This window comes from Seriola aureovittata, chromosome 8, assembly GCF_021018895.1.
Source record: "Seriola aureovittata isolate HTS-2021-v1 ecotype China chromosome 8, ASM2101889v1, whole genome shotgun sequence".
In the NCBI taxonomy this organism is placed as follows: domain Eukaryota; kingdom Metazoa; phylum Chordata; class Actinopteri; order Carangiformes; family Carangidae; genus Seriola; species Seriola aureovittata.
Genome location: NC_079371.1, coordinates 14,178,828 through 14,197,220, shown reverse-complemented (window position 1 = coordinate 14,197,220; position 18,393 = coordinate 14,178,828). Strand labels below are relative to the sequence as shown.

The window sequence follows — 18,393 nt, the reverse complement described above, 5'->3', positions numbered from 1 at the left end:
AATATAAGAAAGAAAAAACTTGAATTTTTTTGCAGCTATAAAAAAACAAAAACAGTTGCACAGTTTCATTTGCCTTTTATTGAATAAAATGTTTGATTGCAGGTAATAAGAGAACATTTTCATAAAACAAAAAAATATGAATATATAAAACATAAATCTTACACAACTGCAGCATCTAACCATCATAAAAATATATCAGTGAAAGATTATGAACATATAAATCCAAAACCTCTACATGCCCATTTTTACTCCCTGGTATAATGCTGGTTTGATATTAAGGATTCTCAGTACTCATTGTTGGATTTTACATGTGTTTATTTATTTTATCGTGGAAAAGGAGCCTTGATACTTGGGTTAGTGTTTGTTTAAGAATGCAGTACAGTAGTACAGTACATGTAGTTTTTTAACTGTAACTATTTCACTATTGTAATGTGCTCTTAATAGAGATACAGTATAGATTGTAGTAATTATCATGTCCTCAGTTTTCCTCTTCTTCATTTTCTGTGCTGACCTGTCTGGCTGTCCAGGTGAGCTCTTGCATTCCGCAGCATCTCCATATACAACCTGTTGTTTTCACTGCAACAGCAGATGATAGAAAGATAAAGAAACAAGAAAAATACTAAAGTATTAGTGACATAATTTTAAAGAAGAGGCATCTTAGTGCACAGGAATTGATATCATATACAGTAATTAAAAGCAAGTTGTATGTTTTTAGGCTCAATATTTAAAGTTGCACTGCTCAATATGGACACACATAGCAGCTTCAGATGACTTCAAATGGCATCACACTGAAAAAAAATAAGTTGCCAAATATCGCCCTCAGTGGACAAAATCGAACAGTTCAGGGTAGGTAGGTAGGTAGGTGTTAAAGTGGGAAGAATATAGCACTAAAACTGCACTTCACAACAAAATAAAACACATTTAAACTGGTTTAAACTCCCTGGCACACTTTGCTGCTGATTATCTCACTCACGTAGCAACAGAGCGGTCAAACATCAGGTTACTCATGTCCATGTAGTACTGAGCATCTGTTCGAATGGCCGTCCAGTACTCGTTAGCCTGGAAGGATGAAAGATGCCTTGTCACAGAAATGCTCCAGTTGGTTTATTCTATGTTGTTTTCACAGCACACAGAACAGTGTCACCTGTTCTTGAATGGTGTAACCCCACTGGTTCTGAGAGTGGTGTGGATCCCAGTATCCTGACTGTCTCTTCAGCCTGATGAATCGCTTCGCTTCCTCCTCTTTCATGAACGGGGCGGCAAAAACCCCTAAAACACATTGTTAACAGCATATAACTATTTAAAAGAAAAAAAAAAAACTCAAAAAAACACCATAAACACAAAGTGATTCTCCACGTTGAAGACATAAATTACACGTACGCACGTACACACTTTTGAACATTAAATCATCCTGAGAATGTCAAACTTACCACTCAAAAGAGCAAACAGGATCACAGCCTTCATGTCTGTAAAATATTAAAGTACATTAAGAAGTCAGGAATGTTAAATATACCACAATTCACGGAAATACATTCATAGCTAGATGTAATTGTTTTTCGATTTCCTCTCAAAGATGTACAATAAAGTTATCAAAAATGAGAAGAAATGTGAGATTTACCTGCAGTGTGAGCAGTGAGCTGTTGATCTGTTAAATGTCTGAGTGTCTTCAGAGCTCAGAATCTCTCAGCTGAATGTGAAAGTGAACAAAAGTTTCTTTCATAAGATGATTTACCAGGAACCAGAGAGGGATGAATGGAGTCAAGCATGAGGCCGGTCACTCAAGGTAGCTACTTATGTGGGTGCCAGAGCTCTGACAGACTTTCCAAACACACACACACACACACACACACACACACACACACACACACAAACTGCTGGTCAGGCTGTGAGATTCAACATGAAGATGGCGCCGTCTGGACGGTACACAAACTCACACTCCAGGTTTTAGCAAACCTAATTCTCAGTTTTTCTTCCAGTAAACATTTCTCTTGACTGGTTTTATTCATGACATCAATAAGGTTTCTGAAAGATCAAGTTTAGTGTGCGATATGTGCAAACAATTATATATTTTGCTGCATTGTTTTTCTTTATATTCCTATTATTGTTGACTCTCATTGTTGAAAATTGTTTTAATTTTATTTCAGAAAGTTGTGCATGAAGTTGTTGTTGTTGTGATGCCTGCCTTGCTTTATATTTTTCAAACATTTTAATGCTGTCGTGAACCTGTGGGAAACCATACCCACTATAACATATTGTAAATTGTATTATTGATGCTCTATGGTCATGGAAGCATTATAGTACGTGTAAGTGTAAGTGTTATTAATATGCAATCATTTTGTGTACATCAACATTGCTTCCACTGGGTGGGGACCTAACCTCAGTTTTCACTGATAGACAGTTCACAGTTTCTGAGCAAGGCATTTGCCTAATGTGTGACATAGATGGGGAAAATGTGTTTTTCAAAATTTATTGGAAGCTGTGTCAGTGGATTAAAGCCTGGTTTTTGAGTCCAGAAAGGCTTACTCAGACCTGAAAAATTTCAAAGCAGGTCCCAAGAGAATTAATTTGGAGTGTCTTCTTTTTAAGGTGCTGCATTACATCAGGAGATTTCCTGCTAATTTCTTTATGTGATGTAATATTTACAGTTTCGCTCGAACATTAATGAAGCCACAGGAAAATGACCGTCTAACAGGCGAAGTGAGGGTTAATGCACAGGCACAATGACAGAATAAAAACACATTAATAATTTACTCATTTTCTATTTATGCACCAAGGCATGTCTAAGTACTATATGTGAATATAAATGTGTGACAGTGTTGAAGATGTAACTTTTCTTTGATCACACATTATCCTCCCACGCAACACACAACTCTCTGTATAACTTTTTACTGTGTTTTATTTGTTTCCCAGACTGTGCATCTCCCTCACTGCTGACCTTATCCACAGTAAACTCCTAAGTGTGTGTGAGAGGTCTGACCTTTTTTGACATCCCATAATAATAAGTCGCCACCTGTGCAGTGTAACAGAGACAAATGGCTGGCTGGCAGCAGGACAACAGAGGACGAGCTGCTTCAGGACGACCATGATGCACTTCATCAAGTGGACACACACACACCTAAAAACATGTATTAGGTCGCAGAGAAAACTCATATTAGATATAAAAACATAATTGGCAAAAACTTGTCACATGCACATATTAATGAGAAGATCCCAAATGACAATTATGAATGCACATTTGCAAACACAGACACATAACACGCACACTCTCATGTGTAAACAGAAATGCCGCCTAGCAAATACATGCACACATAAACACACACACCTTGGTTAGCTCTGGGACCCGTGTGCTCTCCGTCACAGCAAAAGCTATTTTGCGTCTTCCACACATCAAAGGTAGTGACAGACAAAAACTAAAACTCATCTGACCCCATTCTATCACACACACACACACACACACACACACACACACACACACACACACACACGCACACATATGCACCCTGCTGGGACCGAGAGAATAATTCAAATATTTCATTTAGAAACAGGGAAAAGATGTTAAACAAAATATGGGATTGAAACTTTAATACACAGCTTTGAACTGTGTGTGTCGACTGAGATAAGGAAACATCTGTCATTGTCATCATCCTCATCATCATCATCATCATCGCTGACTGATATGAGTGGAACAATGTAGCGCTGTCTCTGTTGTCAGTAATTATGTGTTCGCTAGGATGATTTTAAGTTGAAGAAAATAAAGAGAACAAAGAGAAGAGGGGAAGAAGCAATGGTACCTCCACAACATTTGAGTCCATTAGCAGAACACCTCTCATTTATAAAAGATAGAGAATTAACAGCTCCCTCTGGGCTCCCTCTGCACTCTTTTCCGCGCTTGGTCTTTCCTCTCCGCTATTGTTCATATCAGTGGATCAGTGCATTTAAAAATGTCAAACCATGATGCAGATTTCCTCCCTGTCAGTACTGAGAGGTTCAAACTCTGCAAGAAGAAGCTCAACAGCTCATGACTTTTAAACATCTACAAGTATCATACTTCCTCTCAGATCTTTGATGTTTATAGCAGCAAGGTGCCAATCCCCTACGGTGTTGCTGAGAGGTGTCTTTGCTCTGTTGTTTTACCTGATAATTATCAAATGTGTTTTTAAAAGAATTGAGTGCTGAGTTTTAAGTAAATCTCTGTTTCTTTTTGATGATGTTTGGCTTAAAAAGCTCAGAGTCCCAGCAGTTAACACACTGCTGATGGCGAGTTTCTGCCTCTTCAGGAGAGGGATGGGGTTTTTCTGTTGTTTGTTGTGTGTGTGTTTGTGCAGTCTGTGAGACAGCATGTGTTAGTAAGTGTTTTCAACCCCTCCCCCCCAAGAGGCAAAATAAGAAAGCACAAAAGGAGGCAACACATGGGGAGAAAAAAATATATTTATGATGCAGATAGAGAGAGTCACTGTGTAAACACACACAAAAAATGTTGGTATACTGCAGATGTACATCCTATAGGAGTTACCATATAATGCAAAAAACCCCCCAAAAATAAACGTGATCCATCTTCAGACTTTACATCTGATGCTATAATACTTTTGTTTTTCAAAGCCTTTTTGTCAGTTTTGAAATTGATTTGACATTGTTGTCTCTTGTCATAAACTACAAAACAAATCTGTCACTTTTAGCTGCAAGATCAGATTCAAAGATCAAAGTTTAGAAGATTGACTTCATTGTTCGTGATCATAAGATGGCTTTTGTCATGTACGGATGTTTGATTTCAGCATCAGTTTATTGTTTTTCAGCAGTATTTTTTTATGTTCTCCGGTGGGTATGTCACGTGAAATTATACAGAGGGAAAAAGACAAGTTATTGTCCTGCTGCTATATACTTGTATTTCTGCTGGTGATTTGAGCAGAACGGCCTTCATTAAACCTCAATAAAGTTACACCAAATTTTTAGCTTTTAGTTCACAGCTGGCCCAGTGCAGTTGTTTTCAGAATTGGGTCCCTGGCAAAATCAGGATTAGTTTAATGTCACTGCCTTTTCGCTGACTAGAAGTTTGCCCAGTGAGAGCAAGTAGAAGGATGAAGGTTGTGATCAGAGGTTTCACTGAGCCCACTGTGGCTGTCGGCCCACCTACAGCACAGACAGATATGGGATCACATCTAACAGCATAAAGCTTCTCTGATGGAGCTCCATGAGATGCAGACACGTGGGGTATGAAAAATAGCAAGAGCTGGTCGAATACCACAGGACTGCTTCTTACATGATACGCCCCTGCTGCATTAAGAAGAGTGGGAGAGAGAGAGAGAGCGAGAGAGAGAACGGGAGCCAGGCGGTGAAAACATTTGGAGAAATGTGCAGTGTTCCCCCCAATCGCCTGTCGGATCCTATTTCAAACTGAAATTATTTATGGACTGGAATAAATAGGTCATTTGATTATGAGCCTGGCTGACACAAAAAGGGGACAAATACGGCAAAAATGCAGTTGATGAACCTCTTTGTAACTCAGAGAAGTGGGAAATTGCAGTGTGACACATTACATTCATAAATGACGGTCCACAGCTGTGGGAAAAGGAAAGCTGGGTGGTGATCTGTGTCTACTTTACACACCAGGCCTGGTCCTGTCCAGCACAGAGAAAAACAAGTCACATGATGAGTGTCTTTCTTGTACTTTTACAATGACTCAATGGAACTGTCTTCCAGCATTTATTGATTTTTTTGGCCACTTGTGGGGCAGCCCGACAAGCTGTAAAAACAACACTGACATATTATCAATTTATGAAGTTGATATGGTCAATGTGTTAGCAAACAATGACTTATTTACGCATACAGCAGACGTGGAGCAGCTTTTGCTTTAATTTAGAGAAGTGTCTTTGTCTACATGATGAATGTATGTCCAATATTCATTCTCCCTCTAGCTCTGTTTTGGTGTAAAAGCTCCACCACTAGTTCACCAGCGAGTCGCTAATTTTGTCTGTTTGCTGTTTAGTGCTGAGCTGGTAGTGTACTGTGGGTTTAACAGAGATTTTGAGCTGAACAGTAATAGATAACCAACAAAGCAAAATCGTGCCTGTAAAGCCAAAACAATGAGTTGGAAAACACTAAGAGCTCAGGGAACTGCAGAGAGTCACAAGCGAACCCTTTCACATTATACACAGAAATTTGAGCCTTGTGATAAAAAGATATTGATCAGAACAGTTTTACGAAATAAACATAGTGATTTTTAAGGGGTAAATAAACAGTGAGTCAATTAAGAGAGAAGACTCCTGCTGCACTGCTTTGATGGGCTTCAAAAGATCCAAGAATGTCACTATCTGGCCACACGGTAATTTTTATATTCCAGTTTCCCGTCAGATGTGAAAGGAATACTTGGCATTTTGGGAAGCTTATTCATTTTCCTTAAGCGAATTAGATGAGAAGGTCAACACCACTCTTTTGAAGCTACATGAAGTAGCTGGTTAGCTTGGACTAAGCTCACTAATTAACACATTATATCTTGTTTCTTTGCTCTGTACAAAAACAGAAGTGTAAAAACAGCCATTGGCCACTTAATTCAGGGTTATATGCCAGACAATTTCTTGCCGGAGCGCAGTGACCATAAAACCACAACTTGCTGTTATACTCTTATATTTTTGTACAAAATAAACAAACAAGATATAATGTGGTAATTAGTGAGCTGCTGGAAGGCATTATTTTAACCTTTGGACAGAGCTGAGGTAACTTTTCCCCATTTTCAGACTTAATGCTAAGCTATGCTAACTTTGTGCAGAAATGACAGTGGGATCAATAATGCTGATAATTTACATTTATTTATGAATACATTCATAATTCATGATTATTCATCAAAAGATACACTGGGGCCTGTGAAGACCCAACAAAGTCACAAGGTCTGCAGTATCTAAATGTGGCTAACAACATAAAACACACACACACACACACACACACACACACACACACAAACACTTTGTCTACGTCACAGACTCTCGCTGCTGCATGTTCCTGCAGGTGAGCACAATTTGGACAGGTGGGCACATCACAGACAGAATTATAAAGTTAATAGAGCTTAATGAGACACTATCCTAATCCTGTCCTTGTTTAAAAACAATCAAACTAAAATATTATAAATTTAAGGAATTCAATTAATTAAATTAATTTGGGAAATCTAATACAAGTTAAAGTTTTAATAAATTCACAACGGAACACTCTCCAACAACTCTCTATGACGAGGTGACCTTATCTGTCGGATATTATCTGAAATGTTACTGTAGTGAGCGTCACGGCTTGTTTTACCTGTGAAGAGCCAGATTTCAGGACATTCCAAACTCGGACGCGCGCACCCGTGCAGCGGCGCTGCGCTGTGTTTGTGAGGGGATGTGTTTCTGAAGCAGCGTGAACGCGCCAATCTGAACTCCATACTCATTCTGGTCTGTCAGTCTTTTTATCTCACACAGTGTGTCTCCCTCCTCTTTGTCTCCTCCTCCAGCCTCATGTTCACACCACCGCCGAGCCGGAGCAGTTTACCTGTGTAGCCGACACTGAGAGTCGGGGGGCCGGCGGAGTCCACTGAGCGGTGCCAGGATGCGGTGCCACAAGTTTTGGGGACCATGTTCGCTCGGGTTTTATATTTGGACGGCCATGCTTTTCAAAGGTAGGTTTATGGAAAAGTCGCTCTTTAGCCTTATTAAGTTTTTTTTCCCTTGTATGTTTTTAGATACTTCTTCAGTGAGTGCACGGGTCTGTTTGGATGAATGAAGGCTATGAGAAGACTGGAAAAACGCTACTTTGAGCTTGAATCAGCCTTCATATGTTATTCCTAAAGGGACTAATGAGTCTAGGTGTGGTGTTTGTAGGAAGCATCTTATTCTAATATCTGGGCAACTTGTTCTTTAGATTAGAACGTACTGGCAATTAGTTTAGAGGCAATTTAGGCTGCTTTAAACTGAAACCTAGTTGCTTTTTATAGTGGGAAGACAGAGATGGAACTTTTAATATTTCATTTTAAGTTACTAAGCTAAGAGCCCCTGAAGGACTGAATCAGTGTAATTTTTTTTTTAACATTCAGCAAATGTTATATTGAATGACACTGGCGTCTGAATCTTTAAATGACAAACATCAATCAGGAAAACAAAAATCACTTCTTTCTGTACTCTGAATGTGCTTTCAACAGTTTTGTTTCCTTAAATGGGTGATTTAATATACTAAGAGGCATTTTTAAACACTGTTTGCGTGTCTGTGTGCATTTATGTGTTTGTGCATGATGTGTGTTGTGTGCAGCATTAATGTTTGCACGTTTTTGTGCAATGAGATGTGCATGCATGGCTCTAATTCTCTCCTAAGCCCCATCCCATCATCATCATCAGTAGCATCAGCATCTATAACATCTGGGATGTTTACTTACCCGTTTGTGACACAGCGGCTTTGCTGAACATATCCCTTCAAACTTTCTATGTATGCATGTGTGCGTGTGTGTGTGTGCGTACGCGTGTGTGTGCATGTGCGTGTGTGTGTGTGTGTGTGTGTGTGTGTGTGTGTGTGTGTGTGTGTGTCTGTGTGTGCCCTCACCTCTCCATACCGATCCAGTCAGTAGTCATCTTGTGGGTGAGAATGGGGGTGAGAGGTTGAGCTTTAATGACTGAAATAAATACTGAAGGGAGAGATAAAGAGGATGGATTACATGCTGACCCATGACAGGAGGCAGCCACAGTCTTTCATGGACAGTGTTGCTGTCTCACGGTGGGACAGTGTTGGTGTTTAGTGTCAAAGTTGTGGCAGCACTGTTGAAGACATACGTCATGTTATTTAGCACTGAATCTTAAAATCATGAGGCTTTTGTTTTTTTTTTCTCTTAAACAATTCCAAAAAATCTGCCAACAAGGTGAGAAAGTTTCAGTCTTTGCAAAGTCTTTTTTTAATTATTTGCTGCAGTTTTTTAACGTTGAGGTTGACTTTTAGTGATGTGTGCAGTATGTGAATATGATATAGATATGGATCTGTCTATGGATTTCTTTATAATTTTGTACCATGGCATGTTACATTTGACTTCTGGAATGAGAACAGATGCTCCCGAGGCTTTGAACATGGGGATTAAAGAAGCAGCTAGCTGCTTGTAGGCCTAGTATGTGCACATTCACTGTACAATTGATAAGCAGCTTTAGTCTCTCAAGGGAAACACAAGACAATAGCCAAAACAGGAGATATAGGACGATTTAGCTTCCTTGAAACTGAAGCATGATTTTGTAACAATTTGTTCTCCATGCCCCCAGACACAATGGATTGACAGATGATGGAGTATGAAATTATTTTCCTGACCCCTCACAGAGAATCAGAGATTGGTGAGACTGAAGTTGCCTGGCACAGATGCTGCAGTAATATCTGCTTGATGTCAAAGCAGCGCCTCATCTCTCTCGATGTCTTCGTCTGTCTCTTTCGTTTCATCTCTTCTTCTCTCGCAGACTCTTTCACGGTCTGCCTGCTTCTCATTTTTTTCCATATTCAGCAATGCTTTACACTCTCCCAGACTCTGCGCTCTTTAATCATGAAGTTTATGTAGATTGGGCTGTTTATGCCCTTGTTCAGCATTTCAGTCATGCGTGAAGGTCTTGTAAGTGCTGCTGTTCGTTTAATGACAACACGAAAACAGTCAACAGGTTTTCTGCCATCCAGTTATCTCAAAAGTTTAAAACTGTGGTTCTGTATATGGACGCCTTAAACCAGCATAACAGTATGGATGTGGTAGCTAGCAGCACAGGTCTTAACTCCTGGATTAGGATTAAACGTCCAGTGGTTTTAGGGCCCTGAGCCCTCAACCATAGATTATAAATCTCTTCTATATGAATCCATCCATCCAAAACACCATTAACACACAACACCATATGCTCTGATCCCTGCTCACCACCGTTGTCACACGATGCTGGAAATATTGTGTTAATGGATAGATCCATCTCTCCTTATTTGCTTTCAGCATTGCACACACAAAATGGTAATGAGCATGTGTATAGTACATGCACATGGAAACCCGTTTACCTGTAGTGAAACACAGAAAAGACAGAGTCATACAGAGTAATGGCACACGTCAGCTACAGAAAGTGGTTGAAGGTGGAAATCGATCTTTTTCGGCATTAGTTCATCCTGTGGTCTCCTCCTCTATTGTCCCTCATCTGTCTCTGTTTCACCCTCCCTTCTATCTGCCTGATGCCCCCCTTTTTCCCTCATTACAGGTTTTATATATTACATCTTGTCAGTGACATGCTGCCCTTCTCATATACCTTTTTGTCTAGTGTCTGCAGGTGTCAGAGGCCGTCCTACAATAAGCCCTTTCTTGCAACTTTTGCGTTGCCATCTGGAATTGTAATGAAGACAACATTAGCAACAGCTAATGATAATGAAAGCTGTGAGTCTATAGATGTGCATTATATGATAAAAGGCACAGAATAATTAAACATTTAGTGACATAATTGATATTTTAATATGTGTATGAACCTGACTAACTGCAAGTGCAAAAGCTGAAGTGAACTAACTAAAAACCGACAATACAGCCAATCTCATTTTCATGATGTAATAAAAATACAACCAGTAAGTCAGAGCGCTTACATTCTTACTTCATAACTCTGCTTTCCTAAAATCTCACAAAATGTAAAACCTCTGTTTACGGTTTACTCTAACATCAAAGCTAAGCATAAATAGAAACCCATGCAAAGTTATGAAACGTAACCATTGTACTCTTTTTTTAATGGGTTTAGAGAATTTCCCAGGCTTTTTAAGGACCCTTGATGCCCTGGTTTTACCGTAGCGTCACTTCATTTTCACCGTCATCCAGCTCTATTTCCATTTTTTTCTGTTTCCTACTTTCTTGTGCCTCCTGTTATCAAATCATCATCTCTTATTCCTCTGACTCTCTCTCTCTCTCTCCTTTTCTCTCTCTCTCTTTCTCTCTCTCCTTTTCCTCTCCCTGTCTCGCTGCCTGTGGTTGGGTAATAGGCTGGCCACCTGGGTTAAGATGTAGGTTTAAAGATGCGGAACATCTGGATACTTCACTGCTGACCTCCCCCGTCTCATTCCTCTACCAAATGATTGATAGTGAAATAATGAGGTGCTAGACCATTGCCAAAGTAGATGTGACCTTAATTTAAATCAATGCATACAGCAAACCTTTGTGGAGGCTGCAAACACATGTACTTGGACATAACAAATCACAATGACAATAGTGGAGCCAATACAAGTATCCTCTTTAGTCTCCTGTCATTTGGAGGATGCTTGTTTCCCACAAGCATGAATATAAGACTTAAATTAACTCTTATACCAACACATGCAATCACAGACATTGGCACACAATTTGTTGCAGCCAGGACCTTATTAGTTCTTCACCTTGGGGTGCTTTTCTTACAGACAGTTAAATAACAATCGTCAAGGTCGGCCATATTCTAAAAGAGAGTAGCTGGCTTCTGTTAAGGAGGGCCCCCATTCACTCGTTTGGGAAAGGAAATGTTTGGCAGGGACTCGTTGGCACACCTATGTAATTTTCGTCCACTCTTCTACAGCAGCTGGATCTTTAAAAAACTAGCTTGATATCTGCAAGACGCATTGCTGATTGTGCCAGTGGAGTTTCAGCAGTGTCAGTATGTGATTTACCTGAGTGTTTCCAAGTTTTATCTGCTGCAAATTTTAATTCAACCATTCAGTGTCTGTGTCAGTGATATTTATTTTTCTATACTCACCCAGACACATACACTAACACAAGATATTTGCATCAGAAAGACTGTGGATGTGTAGCATTTGCCGTGGTGTTGACTGTCCTGGCCCTCAGGGAGTGGCGGCCTGTCAGCGGTTTCTTTGTGCAGGCCTGTTCCCCCTCCAGGTTCATAACTCTGGTCCCGAAGTCCCAGAGCATTCTGGGATCAGAGCCCTGTTATGTTCCAGACTGGATAATAGACTTGGCTTTTTGTTTCAATTGTTGAGATTTAGCAAGCATGTTTACCACAGTGTGAAATAAGATTACTGTAAGTAATGAGGGGTTGGTTTCACAATAGTATGATTTTGATGTCAGCATTTCATTTACTTTTTAACGGACAAGCCTCGAAAGAAAAAACTTGCGTGTACGTTAATGTTGAACTTAACTAAGGCAGGAGGTGCCTGGCCAAAAGATCATACAACAATCTTTTTGGGTCGGATAACAATCCATGATCTTAAACACGATCTGCATCCTGTTAACGCTCTGATTTTATCGTGATAGTCCCAACTGCAAGTTGAGATTCATATCTTTCTATCGCTTTCGTGATTCTTTCGGATGTTTGTCTGCTCGCCGCTATAATTCTCCCACAACGCTGTCTTCTGTTTTCATATTGTGTCACATCCCATCATACTTTTTGCTTAGCTCATATGGAGGATTCATTTGGACAGCGCTGTTTTTTATTTAGGAAGTGCTATATGTAAGTGTTTTGAATTGAAAGTTTAGTCGCTTCTAACCAGCTAGCACTGGCTCATCCTGCTCAATGCTTCCCTGCTGCAGCGGGCTAGCAGATTAACAGTTCACAGTGGGTGGTAGCGATTGAACTTTAAACATTCAATGTTTAAATGATGCAATCTATACGATTCATCTGAAAAATAGATCGAATGCCGAACTAAGATCGTCCACTCTAAAGCTAAATTGAAGTCAAATGATGTGAATATTTTTTTTTAAATGCTTTTACTTCAGTTCTTATCTTTCCGACCCTTTTGTCACCACAGCTTTGTTGTGGTCTCGTTCTTTATTCATCAGGATTCATGTTATATTAGCAGGAACCTCAGGGGCCTCAGCCATGCTAGAGGCCCCGTAACCCTGTTCACAGAGTCTGTCTATCAGGCAAGATCATTGATGCAAACAGCAGCTGGTGAAACCAGTTACACATCAGCTGTGGACATAGCACGGGATGTTTTGAAACCTGAAGTAAGCAGCAATCACCAAACCTGTGATAGGCTGAGGCACCTGTCAATCAAGCAAAAACACTTATCCTGAGGACCTAACGTTATGAAACACCTATTGGGATTTTTAAGGACACTGTTCTCTTTCTAAGACAGACTTGAAAATAATGCAGACCTGCCCTTTAAAGCACCTCCACATTTGCCTTCACATGCAGCCATGCGTGTGTGTGTGTGTGTGTTGGACAGAGGCTCAGCCTGGATAGGTTTAGTTGGGCTCATCAGGGGCACTATAAACACCCTGACGTATGAAATAGCATTCCTGTTTGTTTTTATGTTTGGGTGAATGTCTATGTCTATCTCTCTCCAGGTAACAGTGTGTGTGTGTGTGTGTGTGTGTGTGTGTGTGGGTCAGTGAGTGTGAGAAGGAGAGAAGGAGAATATGTCCCTCCGGCCGTCTGTTTGGGTAGCCTGTGTCTGATGATTGTGTTTGGAGGCCTCATCTGAGTGCATTGACCCAGTAAAAAATATTCAGATGGGACAGAATCGCCTAGCTGAATTTCTCTGTGTATGTTAATGGGTGTGTGTGAGATTGTGTGACAGGCAGAGAGCGAGAAAGAGAGAGAATAATAATGTACTTGAGTGCTTTTGCACCCTACTTGCATTTTCAGTTGCCACCGCAATCAAAATCCTATATTTTTGGCGTCACATTTCACACTGTGGAGCATAGTTCGCCTTTATGTTTGGCCTTATTTTCCTTCCTTTCTATTAAAATGCCACCATTAGTTTGCAGATGAGTCTTACTATCTGGTGACGTTGCTAAAATGACTATGTTTTCCAGCTTTTTGTTTATTTCCCAACAATGTAATCGGCTGTAGAATATGCTGATTCAAGTAAATTCAGGACAGGCGGGGGCGTCGTGTAGCGTAGTGGTTTAAGCAGGCGCCCCATGTGTAGAGGCTACAGTCCTCGCTGCAGTCGGCCCCGGTTCGAATCCCGCATCGGACGGCCTTTCACTGCATGTCATTCCCCCTCTCTCTGCCTCCCCATTTCCTGTCACTCTCCACTGTGCTGTCCATTAAAGGCATAAAAGCCCAAAAAAATATACTTAAAAAAAAAAAAAAAAAAATTCAGGACAGGCAGAGAGAGTGAAAAGGAGGACTAGAGGTAATGAGAGAAAGGCAGAGAGAGAGAGATGGATCAAAAGAGGGGATATTGCAAGATTTAGAAAAGCTTGTAAAGGGATGAAGGCATTGAGGGAGAGAGTTACACTCAACATAGAGAAGAATGAAAAACGTACAGTAGAATAGCCAGGGAACAGGGTATTACAAAAATTGGAGTGGCTTTTAAATGAGAAATAAAAGAAGGTGCAAAGAATTGAGATGAGAGGTGGAGAAAGGATGTATGGGAGGAAGGATGGGTAGAATGTGCTTCTGATTTTCCCTTATCTAGTCACATTTGCATTTGATATTTAAAATTGTGTTGAATCCTGCAACTTTACTGCATTGTGAATGTGTAAATATGCACAACTACTTTCTCCAGGTTCAGTCCAACAGTCCAACAGTCCATCCATCCATTATCTTCTTGTTAAAGCATTACATTTTTTGGGCTGTAACTCATATAGTAGGATTTTATATGCTGCACAAATTTGCAAAACTAGTGAATTTAAGTTTTAGAAAAATGTAGTATACAGTAATTAAAATTGAATTAGCTATACTATTCAATACTAACCTAAAAACCATGTAGATAACCTCTGACATAGTTTCTTTTCAAGACACAGGGTCAATGGTGGGACACATCAGTCAGAATATAGCAGTGTTCAGCTGGCTTCTCCTCCTCTTCCTATTTGTCACATTTTCACAGAGCTCCCATGTGTTCGGAATCTGATTTTCCTCTTACCTTGGGCACATTATGGAAATGATTCCTTTTTGCTGATGTGAAGCAAAATTATCCATTATTTTTATTTTAGCAGATGCATAGCTGCAGTTGTCCCATACGGACTCAGTAGTGGCTGCTGTTGTCAGTATCTCAAACCACCCCCCTGTCCTCATGTTGTCAGTTCTTAAAGTGCTCCTTCTAATCCCTTTACAAAATAGTGGGTCCAATTCCAAAAACACCCACAATTTTATTTATGTCCTTAGTATTTGAATGACTAAAACTTTAAATCAGGAGCTGGAGCCTGTCCCAGTATAAACTGACTGAAAGGCAGGGTGACACATTCTTGGACAAGTTGTCTTACCACCACAGGGCGCAAAGCATAATGCATAAAGATATACAGACCAAATTTACATCTCTTTGTGTCTCACATTCTAAATTTCCTCTTGATTCTCTTTCACAATAATCTGCAGGATAACTATCACATCCAATATTCTTCTAATAAATGTTGAGGAAGCAAACACACAGAAAATTGTCTTTGTCTCTAAGGAGACCTTGTGAATGTGTGAAATGTATTAATATTTTTAGGGGTGCTGCCGAGCTGAAATAAAAGGTCCCCTTGGGTGCTGAGGCCCTCTGGGTCCCTGAGGTGCCCAGAAGCAGTCTGGCTCTGCTTATTAAACTAGAACTAATTATTTATGCAGACATCCAGGAGCTCAGGGGCAACGTCAGTGTGCTGTATCAGTGAAGTTAGGTTAACTTGCACATATCAGTGTACAAGGTTTTAACACACACTAAAAGAGTGTCAAAGACGCGTGTTACCTGTTTCTTCTACGTTTGAAATGCAAATGAGCACAGACGAGGCAAAGAGAGGCAACGGTGACTTCTAAATGTGTGTGTGCGTGTGTGTGTGTGTGTTTTGATAGGAATACATCAGGCAGGGTTGCAAGTCTCCTCTGGGCAATCTTTTGAAGAAAAAAAAATTAAAAAGCAGTTCTAGACTTATATTATGAAAAAAGAGAAAAAAAATCTTCTTTTTCATCCTTTTGTTTTCTAGATGACCAGAAATAGTGGTTCACACTTGATCATCATACCCTGACAGTCCACTGCTGGTAATATAGGAATGTAAACTATGTGTATGTGTGTGAATCAAAATCCTATGGCTCATTGTGACTTTGAAATTAAAAGGCTCTAGCAGTCTGAATGGTTTTGGGATATTACGTTTTTTTACTTCCCTGGTTTTCTGCTTTGAATCATACTGTTCCCTCTTGTAAGACAACAAAAATCAACAATTTACATAATAATATATTTGTTACTACTTTTATTACAATTTTAATATATAAAATCTATAATTGAATATAGTCGTGCACGTTTCAGTACAATGTTTGAATTCAGACAGTTGAGCACCATGTACAATCTGCAAAAATGTGGTAAAATGTGACCTGAAATGTGACATGATTCTTTTGGGCATTTCAGGCATTGGGTCATCCTTAAAGTTTAAGGGAAGAATGTTGAAAAAAGAGGTGACCTTCTCAGTAACTTGTGAAAAAAATTGACGTAAAGAAGAAGTTTGCTGCTACATCTGTCACTTTTAATTATTTGCAGGTAACTGTTAATTTCAGGAATGCTTTGATCAAAAGAGTATTAGTATTAGTTAGTATCTCCCTCCGCATGATGTGCTTCATTGTTTTTGATTCAACCAAGAACTAAGTGTGTGTTTATCAAGGAGGGAATTCATGCTCTTTTGAGGGGGCCTTTGCTGCCAAATCAAACTGTATAACCATTTACAATGAATGGTCAGTTCCTTGATCTAAGTGCCTCTGACTGAAGTTAGGCAGACCCCCCCCACACACACACAGTCACACAGCTCTGTACACATCTTTGCTGCCGAGGACTGAGCAGCTCCGCAGCAGTGTGTGGTCTGTCAGGTTGTATTCATGGGACACAATGGTGACATTTCTGGAGGGTGCAGGAGAAGTCATTTCACTGCATTTTTCGATGACACTTCAGGTTTGACATTCAGTAACATTTTGGCTTGAAGCTTGGTTCCCTGGTAAAGATGATTGTTTCCTGACCTTCTAATGATAATACCTTAAAATAGTTTAGCTTTAATCTATTATGAAATGTGTTGTAGTGACAATTGATTATTTGGATAAGGTCACTAATCAGTGACCTTCTCTTCGACCTGAACAGGGCATCATGGTGACCCCTGACATTTCCTGTAATGACCCACATGGTGTTAAAGCGATCCAGTATTGATCGCCCGTAGTTGCTTATCATTAGTATGACTGTTTAGCATGTACACACACACACACACACACACACACACACACACACACACACACATGCATACGCAATTGATATACCTACCAGGGTGCACTCATTTTCTTCTCTTTAGCAGGGAAGTAAGGTTGATAGTAGTTAAGGCTGTGTGTTTGTGGAATTTATATGACGGACACAAAAAGGTCAAACCTCTTAAAGTGACATCTATTGGAGAATAAGGTTTCGTCCTCTAGTTTTGTGGAAAAAAGGTCACCGGGTCAAAGGTGGAATGCGTCTTTGAAAAGTTTTTTTCTAATGTTATTCCTTGACAGTCCTTTTTTAAATATTACATATTGTATCTTTCTATATCCTGTTCTCACTTACATTTTGTGCAACACATACCTTTATCTTGACAAGAGAACATCGGATAAATCCATCTAAAACAAAAGATATATTTGATTAAAAGTTAACATGAGAATAAATGAGACTTTTAAGTCTTATTGATAATTGACTTTCTTTCATCTTTGCTCAGAGCAACACCATCATGCTTTCTAAGGAAAAGGACAAGGGTTGAGAACGGGGAGGGTGCTGAACAAACAACAAACCTTCCAGCTCCCCCGTTCCCTCTATCTACCTTCCTCATTCTCCTCCTCTGCTGGAGTTTGTTTGATGAGACTGTTTGAAAAATGATGTCCTCTTGCCAGCTTCTCATATCAGATTCATCCGTGAGATAATTTAAAAAATATAAACAAAGCAAACAAACAAATAAAACCAATATATGGATCTATCCCTTCATCCCTAGTGCACGCTGCACAATAGCATACACATGTGCACACTGCGTTTGTTTTCGAATTAAAGCTGTTGGCACAGTGGTTTATTTTATTTCATTACTTAATTCCTTGTGAACATGGTTATATGAGACAAGCGGCAATGGAGACTGAGCTTTCAATTCTTCTTCACTGACTTCATTAGTTTTGTTATGTCGGTTAGGACCTCAGTTCACATTTCATTGTAATAAAACACAGGGGAGATGGGTGGGTGTGTGTGTGTGTGTGTGTGGGGGGGGTGTGGACAGGATAATGGCTCTAGATGAAGCTGTATTTAAATATGTGTGCAAGTGCTTATGCAAAACGTATTGTGCATAGATAGACAGATTTATAACTTTGTGCAGGTTTGTATTGAATTATTGAGATTGTGTTTTTGTTTTTGCAGAACTCATGAGCAGAACAGCCATCAAAGCACTTGCCTGGGTGTCCATTCAAACATGTTTACAGTGAAAGAGACAGATAAAGAATAAAGCATAAAAATGTGTCTAAATCTATCTCTGTGGGGGTGAATGTGTTTGAATGTGTGCCCGTGGGAAGCCAG

The 18,393-nt window shown here is 39.8% G+C and overlaps 2 protein-coding genes across 2 annotated transcripts in view; one reads left to right on the top strand and one right to left on the bottom strand.

The window, feature by feature from the left end:
* Positions 1-58: 58 nt before the first annotated feature.
* LOC130173824 (uncharacterized protein C3orf85-like) lies at positions 59-1,734 on the bottom strand. The gene is made up of 5 exons (XM_056383319.1): positions 1,619-1,734; positions 1,431-1,466; positions 1,145-1,269; positions 974-1,059; positions 59-576 (listed from the first exon to the last, which is right to left on the bottom strand). Exons 2-5 carry the CDS (start codon positions 1,462-1,464, stop codon positions 495-497), a joined length of 327 nt encoding a protein of 108 aa, XP_056239294.1. The 5' UTR covers positions 1,465-1,466; positions 1,619-1,734; the 3' UTR covers positions 59-494.
* Positions 1,735-7,376: 5,642 nt separating this feature from the next.
* The window catches only part of LOC130173822 (neuronal acetylcholine receptor subunit alpha-7-like), a 39,714-nt gene continuing 28,697 nt past the window's right edge, over positions 7,377-18,393 (top strand). Inside the window, exon 1 of the mRNA XM_056383315.1 lies at positions 7,377-7,642. Coding sequence (XP_056239290.1) covers positions 7,573-7,642 — 70 coding nt within the window. The 5' untranslated portion in view covers positions 7,377-7,572. The remainder of the gene's footprint in view (positions 7,643-18,393) is intronic.